Source organism: Episyrphus balteatus, chromosome 1 (genome assembly GCF_945859705.1).
Source record: "Episyrphus balteatus chromosome 1, idEpiBalt1.1, whole genome shotgun sequence".
NCBI lineage: Eukaryota > Metazoa > Arthropoda > Insecta > Diptera > Syrphidae > Episyrphus > Episyrphus balteatus.
Window position 1 is genome coordinate 143,893,260 of NC_079134.1, and position 21,619 is coordinate 143,914,878.

General features: G+C 34.0%; 2 protein-coding genes across 6 annotated transcripts in view; one reads left to right on the forward strand and one right to left on the reverse strand.

Moving 5' to 3' along the window:
- Nucleotides 1–21,619, forward strand: part of LOC129907322 (kazrin) — a 186,630-nt gene that overhangs the window by 32,287 nt on the left and 132,724 nt on the right. The window lies entirely within an intron of this gene.
- On the reverse strand, nt 4,831–11,773 carry LOC129911149 (uncharacterized). The gene is made up of 2 exons (XM_055988858.1): nt 11,548–11,773; nt 4,831–11,485 (listed from the first exon to the last, which is right to left on the reverse strand). Exon 2 carries the CDS (start codon nt 11,365–11,367, stop codon nt 4,831–4,833), a length of 6,537 nt encoding a protein of 2,178 aa, XP_055844833.1. The 5' UTR covers nt 11,368–11,485; nt 11,548–11,773.

The following is a 21,619-nucleotide window of genomic DNA, read 5'->3' on the forward strand; positions in this document are numbered from 1 at the left end:
TCAATCAATCTTTTTTTGATGTCAAATTAGTACCTTAATGCAATAGAATGATTTTCTTCTTCATCGTCGTCTTAAGATTTATCATTTTTTATAATTTTTTCGTTTTGAAGAAAATAAATAAAATCAATATATGTATGACATTTGAAATTCACAAACACAAAAAAAAAAAAAAAAACAGAATTTAGTGGAAGCGACTTGACCTGTTCCATTCGATTTCAGAATGAGTGAATTCTTGAGTGAAACCAATCGAAAACGACATTAGGCTCTGGTAAAAGAAAAGAAGGAAATAATTCCAAAATATCATATCGATGAGAATATTGAAACTTTATGTTTCGTTAAATAGGACTGAGGCCTATCTGCACCTCTTGCATTCGATCCAGTCTCTGGATACCAATTGCTTTCGCATGACCAGCGAATAACCACAGTCAACGTGATGGTCCCGAAGGGCCCTTATCAAAGTATTATTTATCCGTTCTAGCAATTGCTAACACGGGGGCTCTACAATACCACGCAGTACTGAGTTTATTAGAGCTTTCTTCCACTTTAAATTTTTACTAACTTTAGATCTTTTTTGTTCGCTCAAAACTATAAGGAATTTCCTCCTTCAAAAGGTGTTCTTATTGGTACAATGACTTTAAAAAAACTGTACTAAAACAGTTTTTAAAATATTTTCAAAAAGAAATGTACAACTATCACGACAACTGTTAAATACAAATTTCTCATATTTTATTTTAATCAAAATGGCGCCCAACGAAACCAATAAACCTTCCAGACAAACACCCTGTTCTTATATGTCCTTGCTGACATGTATGCTCCTCTTTAACAATTATAACAGCAAATATCCTGTTGACAAGGATGTTCTCTATAGTATTTAACAGCACACAACACGAACAAAAGCCGGAGAACTTATATAAAGAGTTATTGTAACAATTGGAGTGAGGGTGTCGCATCGTCGTCGTCGTCGGTTTCCCTGTACAACAAACACGTTTACACTGAACTTAAAAAAAATTCCACTGCAGTAATTTTATTTTTCGTTAAATTAATAACAACAACAAAAACTGCACCAAAACACGAACGAAACGGAAACAATTTGCCAATGAACATAATACAAAACGAAAAACAACTCTACAAATTGTCTTTTCATTTCTCTCTTCTTCTTCTTTCGAAATATATTGCAGCTCAGCATAATAACAACAACAACAATAACCTGGTTACAATCACCTTCCTATCTTGTAAAATATAGTATAAAAGTCCAAGGAGAGTTGTTGTAGTAGAGTTCCTTTCAAGCCTTAACGCCATCCTCATCACAGGCATATACTATAAAATAATGAAATGGACAAAAAAAAAAAAAGAAGACAGGACGAAAAAAAAGGACGAAAACTACAGAGACTTATACCGCCTTTTTCACAATATTGAGTTCTCTTGAATAAATAAAGAACTGAAGACGGTTTAACAACTGTAAATAAATTACTATATTACTGATGTTTTATGCCGGCAAGGACGACTGACGCCCGCTCCGACCGACCGAAACCGACGTTGACGACGATGACTGTTTGATAGGACAATGTACCACAGGGACTTTTCTGTGTATATGTTGGATGGATATATAATATTTATATTATTTAATCTGCCCCCGTTATCCTGTTCAATTCAATCCACCCCTCAAGCTTTCAAGAGATGAGGTGGATGGAATAATTAAAGCCTCCATATTGTTGAAGATTCCGTGATCAAACTCATTTCGGTATGAGACTGAGAGAGCGGACTCGTTGCCTCCTTCGACGACTACAATCAATGTTGTTTCGTGCAAGAAAACAAATACAAAAGATCTTATCTCCAAGACAATGTGTACTGAGTTCACTAATTAATCCCCAGGTTTGCTCTATAGCTATTACCGACCGACCGAAATACCTCCTCTATTAATTTTGTATATGTTTTACTCGAAAGAAACAATATTGCTTCGAGGGGTCGGTCGGGTCGGGTCGGTCGGGTCGGGTCGGTTGAGTTGAAGGTGCATGCGACACTCTTCTATACACTTCAATCGATTTGGACAATTGTTGGCAACCTGTTTGTTATTTCAACAGTTCAACTGAAAAGCACTTGCAATTACTTGAACATCCCCTCGTGTTTTGGTATTCCAGTGAGGGTTGCCACCCCATCAACAAAACGAAGACAAATATTATATTTGGATGGTATTGTGGATGAGCAATGGGCCAATACCGTCAGTTCATCATCAGAGAAGGACTCACAGTCGATAGTTATTTTTGGGTGACGTGATATTAATTTAGCCAAAAGCAATGACTCATTCGTCGCTGTGATAACTATAAAACAGCACAGGAGAAACAAATTTCACTCTTTTGTCTTTCTATTTTCTATTATTGCAAATGGCGAATATTCAAGTTTTTTGGGGGGAAATATACATTAATTTATCAAAACCAAGCCAAAGGCACCAAACAGAGAGGTAATATTATTCGAAGCGAAACAATAAGACCAACAAATAAAGTCAATAACTTTGACTTAATTGGTTTCTGGAAATTGGAAAAGGTGGAGCGGAGTGGCCAAAGAGAATGCGGTTGTATATAGATTTAGTCATTTGTGTATATTCACCGTCTTGTTTGTTTTGGGCAATAAGGGAATTGTAAATTATGTTAGAGATTCCTTCAAATCGAGCAATAAATTTTACAATTTAAGTTAAACTTTAATTTGAGAGGGTTCAAGGAAAGAGTATAGGTAGCTATTAATTTCATTGTGGTATACCATTCATATTGTTTGATGGAGAGAGATACCAGTGTTTTGATTGATATTTGTAACAATTTAATACACCAGTTTGGGAGGGAAATTAAATTTTAAACTGGCAAAGAAAGAAATTTAATTTCTTTTTTGGGAAAATATGTATACTTTAGTTCTTCTTCAGGCTGCGTCGACGTTATTAACAAAAAAAAAAAGAGGTTGTCTGTAAAGTCGGTTTACGGACGATGATTTTACGTGATAACGTCGTCAGAAAACAGGTTGTGTGCTTTTGTTTAAAATGAGTCAATTGAAGCGTTTACTTATTTCAAACAATCATAATGTACAAGAAAAAGCTAAAAAAATACCTTTTTTATTTTCTCATTATATTAATTTTTTTATTTTAAAATCTTACAAAAAAATTATGCAATTTAAAAGCCAAGTATTTCTTCTTGAGAATAAAAGCATTTTTTTTTACAATGCGCAAAAAGTATAAAAATAATTTATTGAAAACATTCATTTTCATCAAAAAAAGCAAAAAAAAAAATGAATTTTTATTTTCTCACGTCATTAATTCCATTTTTTCCCTTACAACCTATAAAAAATTTTATACCATCTGAAAGCTTATTGTCTTAGCTCAATATATATGTATATCGATCAGGTCTATGAGACATCTACAAAAAGAGCTAGAATTTTTTGAACTCGATCAAATTTCATTAAGAAAAGCAAAAAAAAAAAAACATTTATTTTTATTTCCTCACGCTATGGAATCAATTTTTTTGTTTGACAACCACCTATAAAAAAATTGTATACCATGTGAAAGATTATTATTTCACCTTTCATATGACGTATCAATCTCATTTCAAAGATGCCTACAAGAAAAGTTAGAATTTTTTAAAGTCAACCATGTCGAATTTCCAGACTGAGATTTCGGTACTTCCCACACTGGTGGCTGTTCGGGGGGCAACAGATCTCCACTGGTGTTTTGAGGTTTTTCGCAAGTTTCTTGATTTAACATTGTGTAGCTTGTAGTTAGTCTACCATTATGTGTGATATACCAAATGAAAGGTAATTGTATTAGGATGCTCATAAATGTTTAATCAAATTTCTATCTGCTCTTGGTAAAAAGTTATAACTTGTTGAATTCTAAAATTTTATTTTACCGTTATCTCAAAATTGTGTTTACAAAAATGATTGAAACTTCACGCACATTTAGTCGTGGTCATGGTCTATCATTACTCCATTTATTTTATTAATGTATCTATTAAAGAAAAAAAGATAAAAAATCGGTTAAAAACGGTCAAAAAACGTGTTTTTTAAAAACTTGTTTCTTCCGTTATTCAGTCGATAAAAGATTCCAATTTTTTGCACATGTATGCAAAAACCTACATGTCCTATAAATTTGAGGTTTTTTGAATTCTCCAAAAAAAAGCTAAAAATAAAAACTATCCAAAAATACCCCTAAAAACCAAGGTGTTATTCAAAAATTCATATTTCGAAACGCAGAGTGTTGGAAAAAAATCCGTATCAGACACCTAATTTTTTTCCCTCATCTTTCATCTGGCACCTTTAGAATTGTCAAAAAAAATTTCATCAAATCATCATTTTGTCATAGACCCAACACGTGTACAACGTTCAAACAAAATGTTATAGTTTAGTTTCAAAATTTTTTAGAATTTTTTCTTAAATGCAGTTATTCTTAAATTAATCTCATCTATCTACAGCAAAAAAAATCAATTCTCTACAACTTCAGATTTTAGATTTCAGCCCAAATTTCATCTTTCCGTTTTACCCCTTGTTGGAACGTATTGGTTCCGACTGAAAAAACTTGTTTGAATCTTCAATGCAGAAGTTTTAACCTTTTATTAAAATAAATTATTTAATATATTTACATAGAAAGGTATTATTTTATACTACTTACAATAGTTTTTTCTTCTTTTTATTTTCTTTATGTTTAATCGGTATCTTAGTATATTTAAGTTAGTTTTTAAGATTTAAGCTAAGATTTAATTTTAAGTGATTTTTTCACAATGGCGGCTGGTAGTAAATCAAGTTGTAAAAGGCGGAAGTTCAAATCCGCCATTTTTACTTTTTGGAGCTGTAAGCTCAACGGGAGGATTCTTCTGGTACAATTTGTACAGCATTGCCAACACTTCCCCCAGGTAGATCCTTCCGTGGACTTACATCTTGAGAATTCGTAAGGTCTAGGACCGCTAGTTTAATCACAGGTCTTTCGTACACACCCGACTGTGTTTTGACAAAGGCGCTGCGGACTTGGTTATCTTTGGAAGTTTTGGTCAGTACCACTCGACCTTTTGGCCAGCAATTCCTGGGGCTGTTTGGATCTGTGATGACTACTATGTCACCGACTTCTATTTGTTTTACTGGCTCGAACCATTTTGCACGACGAGTTATTGTGGGAAGATACTCTCGTACCCATCGTTTCCAAAAGTGTTCCGCGAACTGCTGAGATATTAACCAATTATTTTTTAGCACCCTTATGTCGTCATCAAATATTGCTAGTGGTTTAGAACCACTCGAAGAGCCTAGCAGAAAATGATTAGGAGTAAGTGCCTCTTCGTTTTCACTATCGATAGGGATGTATGTTAACGGTCGTGAATTAACGATATTTTCTACCTCGATGAGCATACTACGGAGAAGTTCGTCGGAAGGATTCCGGTCTGGCATAACTTGGTAAAGTGTAGTTTTTACAGATCTTACTAGCCTTTCCCAACTTCCTCCCATATGCGGCGATCCTGGAGGGATGAACTTCCACTTAGTTGATGTTGAAGTAAAGGTTTCTATGAGCTTGTTTTGGTTTATATTTTGAAGTGCTTCTCGAAGCTCTCTCTCAGCCCCAACGAAATTTGTCCCGTTATCGCTGTACATTTCGATTGGGGTTCCACGACGGCCTATGAAGTTTCGGATCGCCAAAATACACGAGTCCGATGACAGTGAGTGTGCTACCTCAAGATGTACCGCTCTAGTTGTGAGGCATGTCAGAAGCACACCCCATCTTTTTTCTGTTCTTCGGTGAATGGTTACGTTCATTGGTCCAAAGTAGTCTACTCCGACGAAAGAAAACGGACGGCAAAAGGAAGCAAGCCGGGCTGGTGGAAGTTGGGCCATAATAGGATGAAGTGGCTTAACTCTATTGTTCTTGCATACCTGACAGGCCCGTCTTACTGCGGCTAGAGCAGCTCTCAGTTGTAATATGTGGAATTTTTGCCGAACTTCGTTGACTACCGTCTCATGGTGTTGATGGTGGTACTTACAGTGTACCTGCATAATAATTAGAAAGGTCACTCGATGATCTCTTGGAAGGATAATTGGGCGTTTCATATTCTCATCGACCCCTTCTGCATACTGAATCCTTCCGACTGCCCTCATGACGCCATTTTCATCCAAACCTGGACAAAGACTGTATAATATACTAGATCGTTCTATCAGTTGGTTAGCTTGTAAGTCTGCGATTTCCTCAGCATACACACTATACTGAGCTTCTTTAAGAAGTGCAACCTCGGCAGACTGAAGTTCTTTTCGGGAAAGGGGTCCGACCGATCTCTCATACTTAAATTTCTTACTACGTGCATTATAAGTAAAGCGGAGTGCGAAAGCTGTACTTCTCAGCAACCTTATCCAGTTAGAGTTTTCATTATAACGAAATATATTTTCTCTAGATGTGTGGATATTGAGGAAGCATGTTTTAAGTTCTTCTTCTGTATCGTTTTCATTAATGGGAGTTTCCTGTGGCCAATGTTCCTGATGTAGCTTAAGGAATTGGGGTCCAGTAAACCACCGACTCGTGATTTTGAATTCTGGGATCTTCTGCCACTTTGTTGCCTCATCAGCTACATTCATCTTCGTGGGGACCCATCGCCATTTTGATATGTCAGTGAGATCTAATAATTCGCTTACTCTGACGGCCACAAATTGTTTATACCTTCGGTGATCCGATCGAATCCAACTGAGTACAGTTTTTGAATCTGACCAAAAAACAATTTTCGAAAAGCTCATATTATGCGACTGCTCTATACTCTGGGCAAATCGGGCACCCAAAACAGCAGCCTGCAACTCAAGTCTGGGTATTGAAAGATTTTTCAGAGGAGCAACTCTTGTTTTAGCGCCGATAAGAGAACACTCAATTCCATCAATGGTCTCATTTCTCAGGTATGCTACTGCAGCAAATCCGTTTTCACTAGCGTCTACGAAAACATGTAGCTGTCTTTCAAAGTCGCTTTTTGGGTTATGAGTGATGTAGCATCGAGGAATTTGGAGCGTTTCCATTGAAGGCAAGAATTTGACCCACTTCAGCCAATTCGTGTACTCAGAATCTTTGATTTCTTCGTCCCAGTCCACTTTTGAGCGCCAAATATCTTGTAATAGAACCTTGACGTACATAAGAAAATGGGCTATCAAGCCTAAAGGGTCAAAAATCATCATAAGAATCCTAAGAACATCACGTTTCGTGGGACGCCGGACACCGAAAAGCAGTTCGGAATTATTTATGCTTTTACTAAGTTTATATGTAAAGCAGTCTACTGACGTGCACCACCACATTCCCAGAACTTTTTCTGTGGTCAGTTCCACATCGATGTTTAAATCTTTACTATCTGTGGGTTCTGCGTTCAGTGCTTTGAGGACCGACGTCGAATTGGAAATCCAATTCCTTATTTTAAACCCACCCTGACTATGCACAAATCGAACCTCTTTGGCCAGTTGAATTGCCTCTTCTTCGGTAGCTACGCTGTCCATTAGGTCATCGACATAATGGTTTTCCCTAATGGCACGGGCAGCTCTAGGAAATGCTTGACTGAACTCGTCAGCATTTTTATTTTTTATAAACTGGGAAGAACAAGGGGAGCATGTCGCCCCAAAGGTCATTACGTTCATTACATATACATCTGGCTCTTGTTTATCGCTTTTGCTCCATAAAAATCTTTGAAAACTGCGGTCTTCGTTCCTTATCTGTACCTGATGGAACATTTCCATAATATCTGCGCAAATTGCAATGGGATTTTCTCTGAATTTATATATAACCGAGGTTAGTGAGGTTAGTTGATCTGGACCCTTGAGTAGCATTGAATTTAAGGATACGCCTTGAACTTTAGCTGCCGCATCCCACACAATCCTCACCTTTCCTGGTTTGTTTGGGTTGTAAACCGGGAAGATCGGAAGATACCAAGCTTTTTGGTTTTCAACAGATAATTCGGTAGCAGACAATTTTCTTGCATAGCCCTTGGACACGTATTCTTTAATTTTATTGTCAAGTGTTTCAGCTAAATGTGGTTCTCTTTTCATGCGTTTGTGAAGACAGGACAATCTCTTTTTGGCCATTGGAAGGCTATCGGGCATATGTATTTCATCGGTCTTCCACAGAAGACATGTTTCGAAGCGCCCTTTTCTTCGAATGGTGTAAGTATTTAGCAATTGTAATGCACGTTGATCCTCAGTTGATAGAATTGTCTTTTCAAGGTTCGTAGCTCCAAAGGTGTCACTTGAAATAAACCCTTTCACCAAACGCTGTAATTCAGAATCGTCGCATTCACAACAATGAAAGCCATTAAATTCGTAAGGGCATGTCATGTCGGCTGGTTTTGCACCAAAACAGCCATGCACCATCCAACCAAGACGTGTTTTAGTCGCAACTGGTTGATTCGAATTTCCCTCTCTATACCTCAAGGGAAGGCTCAACTTGGAATTATTCAGGCCGATAAGCAATCGTGGTGTCGCGCGCTCATATGATTCTATTGGTAATCCACTCAAATGTTTATATTGTTGCTGAAGACGAACAAAGTCTACAGATTGTTCAGGCAGCTGTAGCTTCTTGACCGTGTGTACATCTGCAATGGTAAATCTTTCTGCTTTTGGTGCTGTGCCAGATATTTGAAGAGAAATTATTTCTGAGTTATCTTCGTACCTGTGGGTATTCCCAGTCCATTGCAAGCAAAGAGGCCGTGGAGTTCCTTTCAACTTCAGCTCTCTAGCAATATCTTCGTCTATTAAAGATAGAGAGGAGCCATCGTCTAGGAAGGCGAAGGTGTAAATTTTGTTGCTTCTACTGTAAAGCACTACGGGCACAACACGGAATAGGATGAGATCCGAGTTGTTGCTGTGAGCGCTGCAGTACATTTGCCTATGGAGTAGAATCTGTCCAGCCTTAGATGTCAGTTGTTCATCATTATGCAAAAGCTTATTGTGCTTATATGTACAACCGTTTTTGCCACATACAGTGGTGGAAGCGCAATATTTATTACTGTGCTTTTGTAAGCACCGGCGACATAACTGGTGCTCTCTTACTGCTGCCCATTTAGATGTACGGTTGAGTTTCAAAAATTCTTTGCAGTCGACGACCGACTCGCAATCTCCTTGGCATATACAACATCTGGATTTTATTACTTGTAGGACATCAGGGCTTGCATAATCATCGTGGACATTGAGAAAACCTTTTTTAGCGTTTTTTTTTTCTTGTTGTTTATATTCGGATGTGAATGACGGAATGTCAGGTAAAAGAACGCTGTTCGCAGCTTCAGCAAGCTCATATATCCACATACTAAAATGGGACAGGTTGCAATCTGGTATTCCTCGTTTATGTCTCGCCCAATCAAGGCGGATAGTCGGAGGCAGTTTGTGTACTAGGTGAGTCAGAATTGTTGCGTTGTTAAGGTGGGCTACTAAACCCGAAGCCTCAATGGTTGCACATAGATTTTGGACAATAAGCGCAAAGTTCACAAGAGTCTCCAATTTTTCACTTTTGGGAGCTGGTGTTGATTGTATTTTTTGTGTCAGTGCATGAACAACCAGTTCTGGGTCTCCGTATAGCATTTTGAGTGTAGATATAACGCGAGGCACGCAGCTCGGCTGAATAAGAAGACTTCGAACTGCTTCCAAAGCTTTTCCTTTCAACGATTTTTGTAGTCTTACAAGGTTCTCTTCATCTGTGAAGGCACATATTTCGGTACTTCTACAAAAATTCGAAATAAACAATGGCCATTCGTCTGGGCTTCCTGCGAAGCTTTGTAGATCTCGTGATATCAGGTGTCGAGACGCTATATTGGCTTTTGAAAGTCCATGATGGTTGGACAGTCCAAACGGAGGTAGGCCAGACATCTGTTGAGTTGAAGAGTTGCCGCGATATGAGTTGTAGATGTCAAATGAATGCTGTTGTTGGGGTGGTAGAGGAGCATGGGTGTTGTGAATGCCAAATGACTGCTGTTGCTGCGGTGGTGGAAGAGCAAACGACTGCTGTTGCTGCGGTGGTGGAAGAGCAAATGACTGCTGTTGCTGCGAAGGTAGAATGGCAAACGAGTGCTGTTGCTGCGGTGGTGGAAAGGCATGGTTGTGTGGTTGATTTAGTGGTCGAGAGGGCTGCTCAGGTTGCCACGCGCATTGGTGGTGCAATGTTGACTTCTTAAGTTGCGGTGGAGGCACATGTTTTGGCATGTGTGGAATCTGTGCATTGCTCGCTGGGGGATAGCTGATCGTTGTTGATGCGAGATTGTCGTTCGGATTTTTGTTCAGCCAGCTTTTAACTTTCGTTATTGATGAAGAGGCGTCATCCTCCTCAGATTCTGATGTATTATCCGCTAGCTGACGAAGGAGTTTATATTTTCTCTGCAAGTATTCCTTATCCCGTGTTTCTTTCAGTTTCAGTTCTTCTTGATCACGCTTCGCCCTCAAAAGATTCTCCTCCTCCAACATCTGCAACTCAAGTTTTAGCTTTGCAGAACCTCTGGTGCTAACGGACCACAAACTCTTTGAGGTATTACCGTGAACATTGGATTTTTTGATGGTCGCATGGGAAGCAGGCATATGGTTTTGTGGAAGTTGGGTACTACTCATAGCAGAGGAAGATGTAATTTGGACTGATGATGATATTGGGTTGATGGTACTTGCGAGACTCAAAGCAACATTCGATGACGGAAACGCTGCGTAGCTTAGACGACTGTTTATTGGAAGGGTTTCGTTAGGATATGGGTTAACGTTTGTAGTATATGTTGTTTTTCCACCAAAGGCAGAAGATACAAATACCCTATTGGTTGAAGTGAATATAGACTGATCATATGGGGCATTTAAAGAAGCATGAGGCAAACAGGCATTGACGGAATCTACAGTATACGTCAACGCATCGTATGTAGAGGCAGGACCAATTGCATTCGCTGTAGGTTCCACCCCAGATGTAGTGTAAACTGCAGAATTCGTTTCATGCATCAGGCTTGATGTGACGTTTTGATTCGAATCGATTGTCGTAGCACGCACCAATGAAATTATGTCATCGGAGGTTAAGGCGTTTATATTTGATGAAGACGTAGTATTTAAAGCAATATTGACGACAGGGGTTTGGCTAATATTTTCTATTGGGATAATATCCTGACCAGCAGACGCGAAAACTACTTTTGTACTAATAGGTAAATGAGTAGACTTACCTGTCGTGCACGTGGCGCATGTCCAAGGTTGATTTTGTATCGAACTATCGACTCCGGCGCATGTAAAATGGCTCCACGATTTGCATCTGTCGCATTGGACCATGTCTTCAAAGGAATCCGGTTGGTCGCATGAGCAGCAATTGAATTCATCTTGTATTGGTGATCTGCGTGTCTTGTTGGATTTGAAGAAGGCATCTTGGGTCTTTTTTGGCGGCATACTTTAGTTGCTGTGGTTTTGGCCTTTTTGATCGGGGTGCACTATTGTTAAAAAATGTTGGAACGTATTGGTTCCGACTGAAAAAACTTGTTTGAATCTTCAATGCAGAAGTTTTAACCTTTTATTAAAATAAATTATTTAATATATTTACATAGAAAGGTATTATTTTATACTACTTACAATAGTTTTTTCTTCTTTTTATTTTCTTTATGTTTAATCGGTATCTTAGTATATTTAAGTTAGTTTTTAAGATTTAAGCTAAGATTTAATTTTAAGTGATTTTTTCACAATGGCGGCTGGTAGTAAATCAAGTTGTAAAAGGCGGAAGTTCAAATCCGCCATTTTTACTTTTTGGAGCTGTAAGCTCAACGGGAGGATTCTTCTGGTACAATTTGTACAGCATTGCCAACACCCCTGTTAACCCTATTAATTTTAATTTTAAAAAATCCCTTACTTGGATTAAACTTTAGGTTATTATCTTTCAAATAAGCTATAGAAGATTTTTTTTATCTCTAATAGTTTACTTTTAATTTTGAATTGAAATTTTTTGCAGCACTGCGAAAGTGCGAGAGTGTAACGTTAGAAAATGGCGTCACTTTTTTGTGGTGGCTGCCATGGTTCATCGATTTATAAGACGTTATCACGTCAAAAATATTTATGAAAAAGAAAGTTTTGTAACAAAGCTATATAAAATTTCAATTATCATATAGCTATAATATGATTTTTATTAAATATAATATAGGAGCATATCAATTTAAGAAAAAAATTACGAGTTTATGAATACCAGAGTTGTGCGCGACAAAGTTATGTGCGTAAAAGTTATGAAAAACCAGAGCTATGAACACCAAAGCTATGCAACGTGGTTTTTGGGTTGGTTGAGATTAACGATATACGGGAGGTAAGTACAAAAAAGCTAGAGCTTGTAGGTTGAGTTAAGATAAGTAAAAAATTGTATGGGACGGAGGTGTCAGTTCCCCCTTTGCGCCAACCCCGTTGGATCAATCAATTTTGTATTTATATCCCAAGTCTTAAAAAACTAGAGTTCTATGTGTTTTTTTTTTTTAATTTTTTTCCCCAAATTTTGACTTTGAAATCGATTATTTCAAATAGTATTTATTAAAATAACTTGATTTAAAAATAAGAATTCAGTATAAAGTGTTGGCTTTTGAAAAAGGTACCGTTCATAACTGTAAGTGTTGCCGTTGTTTTTAAATATTTTTTTTTTATTTTAAGTAAATTTTTAGAAAATTGTCCCTCCCTCTTTAACTCCTTTACAAGAATCCGTTACAATTTTTCACGTTCTGAGTTCTTTTGCCCAAAAATGACACCCATTAAACCTCTTTTGGTAAAAAATATGAAAAATTATTAACAAAATTGAATTGCCACACTGTGCGACATGATTAGACATTATTTTATGATTTTTTGTTGATGAATTTCGAATAGGGGGTAATAGTCCACCACACAAAATTATTAAATTATCTATGTTACTGTTAATAAATTTGGCTGAAATTTTTATATATCTTGTGTCTTGCAATAAGTAAAAAAAAATTTGGTTAATATTTTTCACAAATCACAACTTCCAGTTTTTTGTTTCTCCTGAAAAATTTTACAAAATAAATAATTCAATTGTAATACATAGAATAAAGTTAGTTCATGAATCTTTTTTTGGGTTAAAAGGATGTTTTATGTAAATCGAGCAAAATTGGAAATTTAATCTTTTCATTTAAAATACACTAATTTTATGGACTTTTTAGACAAAATAAACAAATTTAAGTCAGATTTTGAGATAACTTTATAACCCATAACATAATGTGCATTTACATCCTTTTTAAGTATTCAATTTTATTCTGATTCCTTTTAAAATCTAATCTTTTTTTCCAATCATACCAACAAAGTATAACCATATCATCCTCGTAAATGAGATTCATACACATTACAGTACATTACACAGGTGCAAAATACATACACCCCATATTTTTTTTTTCAACCAAAGTTCTTATCAGATACATTTTGTATAAATAATAGCATTTTCACTGTTGGTGCTTAACCCAGTCCAAAAGATAACAGTCTATATAAATGGTAGTCTCTATTTAACTCATTATATCGCATTAAAGAACAAAAAACCTCCTTTATACATATAAAAAAGCACATAATATCTCTCCACAAGACAGAAGTTTCATGTCAAATATAATAATCCTGACAACATGATATTTGTGAAATAATGATAAGTAAGTGAGACCTGTCAGTTGTTGGCTCACTGTGTTTTCGTAATTTCTAGATTATATTATGACCAAGACAAAGAAAAAAATATGTTTTACTTGTCGTTTATTGTAAAAGAGTATATCAAAGGAAATATAATAGACATTAACTGTTTATATCTACGAACGAAAAGGATATTCATTTCATTTTTAGGGCGCGCCAATCGTTTTGCGGTTCTGACGTTGACGATTAAACACAAAAGAATCCTATATGTAGGTTGATTAATGAATACAACTTTAATGTGTATGAGCAATAAAAACAAAATGCTTCTTGGAATCTCACAAAATATAAGGGCAACATTAATTTAAATGCTTAAATCTACCCGGTCACTGTGGCGTATGTGTAACATTTTTTTTTTAATTTTAAAATATTTTATGTTAGTACAACGCTTGTCGTTTCTGATCAGCCCAAGCAAATGATTAGGAAATAAAGTCACAGAAATAACCATTAAAATCCTTTTAAAAGCTCAACCATAATTACCTTAATGTAAAGACTCATAATGCATCCGAAGGTGTGAATTATTTTCGTAGCTTCATTGAACAAGAAAAACTTTTTGTTCAGTGACCTTTTTCTATTTTCCTCCCGCACCATTAAAAACTCATAAACAAAAAACAAAAAATGTTTATAACTATGAAAATTTAAAATTTGTTTTAACCAACGAAACAAGGAAGAAAAAGATATACAAAAAGCAAAAAAAAAAAAATAAAACACCAACAACATAAATTAGCATTTTAATTACAATTTTAAATAACTAATTTGACTTATGGCCCAAAGCTTTTCTCATAATATTATTATCATTATTTCAATTCTCGAAAAACCGTTAATCACACTCAGTTTTAATTTAAGTTTTTTTCCCATCGTCGCCATCGTCATAGCATTAAGTAAGGAAACTTTTTAAGCCAAATAACAAACACTTTTTCGTCCCGTGCGTTGTTGTCATCGTGTCGTCATGAGTTTTGTCCCTTCTTAAATATTTTTCAAAATACCCACTGGGTATAAAGTAGGTACATGTAAAAAAGCTTTACTATACAAAGCTGCTGAAAACACCATTAAGATTATGCTTAAGGACAAAACACCTAATTAGATAATCCGTTTTCAGTATATTTTCATCGAAAATATAAACAAAATTTTTAGGGGAAAAAACATTTTTGTTTTTTTTTTACTGAAGTTTTCCCTGAAAAGTAAGAAACGATGAGTTTTTTGGTCTCTCTCTTAGCTGTCAAGATTGAAGGGATTATAAATTTATTTTTGATTGAATTTTTTTTGTATTTGGTGGAAGCCTAATTATTTTCTCTTTTAAATATTAATACAAAATTCACCAATTTGTGGGGGATATCGAAATGAAAAACAGAGGTTACTTCTGTTTTGTGGTGAAATTTTAATGAATTTTTGCGGAATAGTCCCCCGATGAATGACAGAGAGAATTATAAAATTGAAAAAGCCTTTTAGTCAAATAAAGTTTGACTCTTGATGAAATTATAATGCTAATTTGACCTTTAACCTACGATTTCTAAAAGACTAGGTACTTATTGCTGTTTTGTTTATAAAGCGTGGTTTTCCCTAAGAAAAGTTTTTAAACTTCTTAAAAATCTATTTTCCAAATTTTTATACCAAATATAAATTTCTGTGTAGGTGTTCAAAGCCCTAAACATGGCCATAATCAACCCACTTACAAAAATAAAAACCCTCAACTAAATGCATTCAATTCTCCAAACAGAAACTTGTGACTACTGAATTTCTAACGATAAAAATATTTTTTTAAAAATAAATTGAAAAATAGGCTAAGTGCTTACACGTAGAAACGACGACGACGACGGTACGAGTTTCTTCTAATGCTTCCGAAATGACTCTAGAACATGCTTTCATCAAATATTCAAAGGCCTTATATAGTACCAATGAACATCTTTTTTTTTACCACCCACCAACAAGAAACAACCACCATCTTGGGAGAAAAGATATCTTCATAGGAATTCCGCGTCATAAAAATGAACCTTTTTCTTGGTACCTACATAATTTTTTTTTCTGTTTTTTTTTTTTTTTTTAATATACATGGCAAGTCGTTGAATTTGAAAGTATTATAAATATATATTTCATATTCCAACCATTTTTCACACACAATGGTGCACTTTATGACATGTTTTTTTTTATCATTTATACTCAAATATATTTTTTTTATTTTTATTTATTTATTCTATTTTTAGGGAAAAGAAAATTTATAACCATGTAACGAGTATCTGCAGATTTTTATATATTTATGTATGTATATATGTCCGATACATGCAATCATATTTTTTTTTTACATACCTTTTTACTTCCTTTAAGAATTTAGACAGAGAATGCCTAGGGCGGATTAGCTCAATAGAAATAAAAACAAGGGGTTTGGAAATAAACGACAATCATTAATAATGACATTTGTTGGTATTAATAAGAAAAATTTTGTACATATAGAAAAATTACTAAATATTTTTGCGTTCATGATATACTCGTGGAAGTAAAAAGAAGGATAAACATTACACGGTGTAACACTCAAAATATACGCGGGCGGAGACCTATCAGGTTTTGTAGAGCTAGTTGCACTAACACCCCCAAAATCTAGAGTTACGGGCAAAAAACGGTTTTTTGGACCTTCACCCATTGAAAAAATTCTAGCTTCGACAATTTTTTACCCATTTTCGATTTTTTTACAGTTTCTGATAGAAGATAAATATACCTTTTCAACAATGTATAAAACATTTAACTCGGTTAAACCACTTAGAATTTATAAGCTGTCAAAATTCAAAAATTCCTTTTTTTTCGTCATTTGCCCAACTTCGGCATCAATTTAAAGTATATGTTTTCAAAACAACATGCTATTTAAAAAATATATTCTAAAACTATATCTATTTCTCAATCAATCGAGATATTTTTTATGAAAATCACTTCAAAATTGGCTTAGAAAAAAAAATTTTTCGATTTCAACCCAGATACAGAAATTCGAACTTTTAGGTATAGAACAAAAATGTTGTTTCGGCACGTAGTAGGATACCCTGGGCGCCAGGATTTGATAACGGGTTTTTGTAGAGGAGCTCAATACAAAAATTTTTGTCTTTGAGAGGTTGGTCTATCTCTCCCCGTTTAGGTGGGAGGGGCATTTTTCTAAAAAAAATTATCAAAATAAAAAAAAATATTAAAAAACAACGGCAACACTTACAGTTATAAATGATTTCCGAAAGGAAAAATTGTACATTTGATTCTAATTTTTAAATCAATATAATATAACCAATAGTTTTTGAAATAATCGATTTCAAAGTTAAAAATAGGCGAAAAAATTTTTTTTTAAACTCATTTTATACTATTTTTGTCCAGACTGTGAATTTTAGTAAAAAAATTACTCAAATAGAAAACTGCCTCAATTGATTCCTTATCGAACTGTGAAAACTATATGTTTCTATGTCTTCTAGTTTATGAGAAAATTGAAAAATAAAAACAAAAAATATTTTGAAAAAAGAAAAATCTGATAAAAATAGTATAAATAGTATGGACAAAAATAGTATAAAATGAGTTTTAAAAAAAAATTGTTCGCCTATTTTTAACACAATTTTTCAATTTTAACAATTTTTCCTTTCGGAAATGGTATGATTTATAACTGTAAGTGTTGCCGTTGTTTTTTAATATTTTTTTTTATTTTGATAATTTTTTTTAGAAAAATGCCCCTCCCACCTAAACGGGGAGAGATAGACCCCCCTCTCAAAGACAAAAATTTTTGTATTGAGCTCCTCTACAAAAACCCGTTATCAAATCCTGGCGCCCAGGTTATCCTACTACGTGCCGAAACAACATTTTTGTTCTATACCTAAAAGTTCGAATTTCTGTATCTGGGTTGAAATCGAAAAATTTTTTTTTCTAAGCCAATTTTGAAGTGATTTTCATAAAAAATATCTCGATTGATTGAGAAATAGATATAGTTCTAGAATATATTTTTTATATAGCATGTTGTTTTGAAAACATATACTTTAAATTGATGCCGAAGTTGGGCAAACCGTAAAAAAATCGAAAATGGGTAAAAAATTGTCGAAGCTAGAATTTTTTCAATGGGTGAAGGTCCAAAAAACCGTTTTTTGCCCGTAACTCTAGATTTTGGGGGTGTTAGTGCAACTAGCTCTACAAAACCTGATAGGTCTCCGCCCGCGTATATTTTGAAACCTCATTTTTGTAACACCGTGTTATCATTTATTTACATTTATATACGTAAGATATCATAACAGAATAATTAAAAAAAAAAAGAAATTTTAAAAGAAGTGTAAACAAATTAAACTTTTTTTTTTTTTTAATTGCAAAAACATCATTAAAATATTTAGATCTCCAAACGTTGTATGCCATCTGATTAAACAATGAACACAAAATATTTTAAGAATATTCTTATTGAAAATCGTTAGAGCTTTAATAATTATTTATAAAAAAAAAATGTTCAAACATGTTTTTCCTAATAAATTATTATTATTTGACTAATTAAAACTAAATAAAAAAAATAAAATAAAATACTCAAAAAAAAAAAGAAATCCAAAAATAATTTTTTTTTAATTGTTTAATTTTTAAAATTTTAATACATTCGTACAGCTACGAATCAAGAAAACGGTTCAATGACAAGTACCACACCATTTTTGAGAAAAATAATATTATCTAAATATTTTAGTCAAATCGTTAATTTTGGTCCTAAAAATAAACTCATAACTTTCAAATGTGGACAAAACGCTACAGTAATTAAGGCTGTAGTTGAAAATAGATACAGACTAACAGACAAAAATTAAAGAGAGGTAGAATTTCGGGACCCACTTTTTTTCATCTTCTATCATCTAAATATCATATCTGATTTGTATCTCGAGGAATCCCAAACTTGCCCAGTACCCATGAATGAAAAAGGGTAGACAAAACTTTTAATATATGTATACTAACGCAAATTTAAAGACTTTTATAAAACCTCACCAAGATTAGGTACTTTAAAAGTTGGAAAACATTTGTTTATAGCTTTTTTTTACCGGCTTCCAAAAAGGAGGAGGTATTCAATTCGTCTGTACCTATTTCGTTTGTTTTTTGTTTTTTGTTTGTTACCTCATAACTTTGGTCTAAGTGAACCAATTTTGATAATTCTTTTTGTATTGGAAAGCTGGTGCCTGCAGTGTAGCCCCATTTCAATTTCGTTCAGTTATTGCTATAGAAACTATGAGAAAAACCATAAAACCCAGTTTTGATCCATGGGAGTCGGTTTTGTTTTTTTTTTGATAAAAATGATTATTTTGGTATGCTTTTCTTTGTAAATGTTTTTCAACAAACAGCAGTTAAAGTAAAGAAAATTGATTTAAAAGTTAACAATTAAAATTTAGTTTAAAAAATCTTATTTTTTTTCTATTGAAATATCTTATACATAATGTCACAGTGAACCAACTTTACATAAATAAATCTGTAGTTTTAAATTTTAATATTCAGCTTTATTTAATAACAAAAGAATTCAAATTACTAATACAACAATAAATGTTGTTTAGGAATATCATTTTCGATTGAATTTAATGTTATGAAGGTAAACTGATAAGTGTCTTATATTTTTTTTTTTTTTCAAAATTAAAAAAAAAATTACATTTTGATTTTTGAATAAACATCATTTTATTCTTAGAAACGAGTTATTCAAACATAGCCTGCGAGTTTTCAACTCTAGTAAGTTTTGTAGAAATACTGCTTTGAAACAATTCAAGTTTTTGAAAAGGAAAAATAAAATTTTTTGAAGTAGGTATAATCGTCGCTTTCAAGGCAAAGTGGCATAAGTCGGAATTTGCTAATTTTCAGGAGATACATTTAAAGTTTTTTAAACCAATAAAAAATGATTTTCGTTGTCAATAAAAAACAAAACTCAAAAGTTAGTTATTTATATAAACTGAAAAATTGCATTTTTTTCTCGAAAAAATAGAACTATTTTAGAAATTGTTTTTTCTGACTCTATGGAAAAAGTGCCATTTTGCAACGTTATTAAAAGACAAAACTAAAAATATAAAAATATTATATTATTTTAATTCAATTTGCGATTTTCTAACATATACGAAAAAAGTAAACAAAAACTTATTTAAATTCATCTTTTTAACTCAGTTACAGAACCAAACAGTATAATACGACAAAAAGCCGAAATGATGTAATAATCTTACCGGATTGCTCTTTTTTTATGGGGCATTTTCTTAGTTGTGAAATTTTCTTCGAAAACACAAAATCAAAACAAAAATATTTGAAGACACTTTTTGGTCTAGTCTTTTTGGTCAAAATAAAAATCTATTTAAAACATGACTTTATTTGACTTGTAAAGGTACTTGACAGATATAGATTAGTCTGAAAAAGAATATATCGTCCACATAGACATTCATACGTTCTGAATAAAGTACCATTTAAAATGAATATTGAAACTTAAATTATTCCTGCTTATCAGTAATGTATGTGTCAGAAGTAAATGCAATATGCAATTCTCCAAAAGTATTTTAAACATCACTCAATCCGACCATGTTAAAAACCCCAAAGATATAGGTACTCATAGGAATCTTGCTTACGAAATACACCAGCAGAGTGTCCCGCTTTTTCGACAAGTTTCGACTTGAACATTGAATTATGCATGGAATTTCATTCTATATCTTTCTTTATCTCTATTGCTGTATATGCTGTATATTCCTTCAACATTTCCTCCAATTTTCGGCATAAAATTTAATAAAGGTATAGAACGCTACGCGTATTGAGTACGTGCTTCCGGGCTTCCGGCACAGTTGAAAGAAAAAAAAAAATCCTCATTCAGCGAAATCCTTCGAATTTATATATATCTTCTCTCTGTATAACTAATAATTTCTTATCCCTGACAGATGAAAAAGAAGAAAAAAAAAAATTGACTACAACGACCAAGAAGAAAAAGCACGCGATGTGGTAGAAAAAAATATCCACAAGTTAAGAAAATTCCAAGTTGCATATAGTAATACCATCGTCGTCGTCGAGGACGTTTCCATTATCCTTTGGGAAAATCCAAATCGAACGAAAGAAAAATACTTCAAATCAAAATGCGTTCGAGTGGGCGTACTGACGTACTGTGTAAAGGGGAAAGGGAAATCCAAGAAAAAGAAGTAGAAGAATTGAATGCAATTATATTGAAAAATTGAGAAAAGGACGACTTTCGAATTTGAAGCTGGAAGAAGAAAAAGTCACTATATACTTTAAGGATGCGTTCAAGATCCTTGATATACATACACAACGATTTCTTATGGCAATAAAATTCATTCAATAAGATGGGAACGAAACGAAGGAAATATCGCAGTAAAACCAGAAAAAAAGCAATTACTTGTATAAGTCTTGTATATGTGCTTATACAAGCACTATAGGAGTAAATTTTTTTTTCGGAGGGTGTAGGTGTGGTTTGGGGATTTGATTAAATTAATAATAAATTTGGGCCAATTCGTGTGTAAACCAATTGGTTAGCCCTGAGCTCTTTAATGCTCCTATAACTGCCACTATATACTACCATTACTTTGTGCTGATTATTCATGCCAAGCTCACATGTTATATAGTATGTATATTCCAAAAATAGCACAAACGGGTGTTGCCCCAAAGTGCCAACCTCAGAGATGTTCGGTGGTTTTTTTTTTGCTGGGTTCTTGTTTTGTGTTTTCAGTTTTCATTGACATAGGCCGCACCTTGTGTATCGATTTTTCCAGCCACTTGCTTTATTCTCGTTCAGTGGGAAAGCATTTTCACCACCACCCATCACAACCACCCTTAAAGCTGGAAATGGTGAACGACAAACGACGACTACGACGAGTGGAAAAGCGGTTAGAAATTGAGAATAAAATTCTGTGTGTGCTGTGATGGATACTCAACTCGTATATATAAAAATGAAGGTGTGAGAGGTAATATTTTTTTCTTTGATTGAATGCAAAATGAGAGGGCTGCATTTTGATTTATTAAAACAAAAAAGAAATGATGAAAAAAAAATATTTAA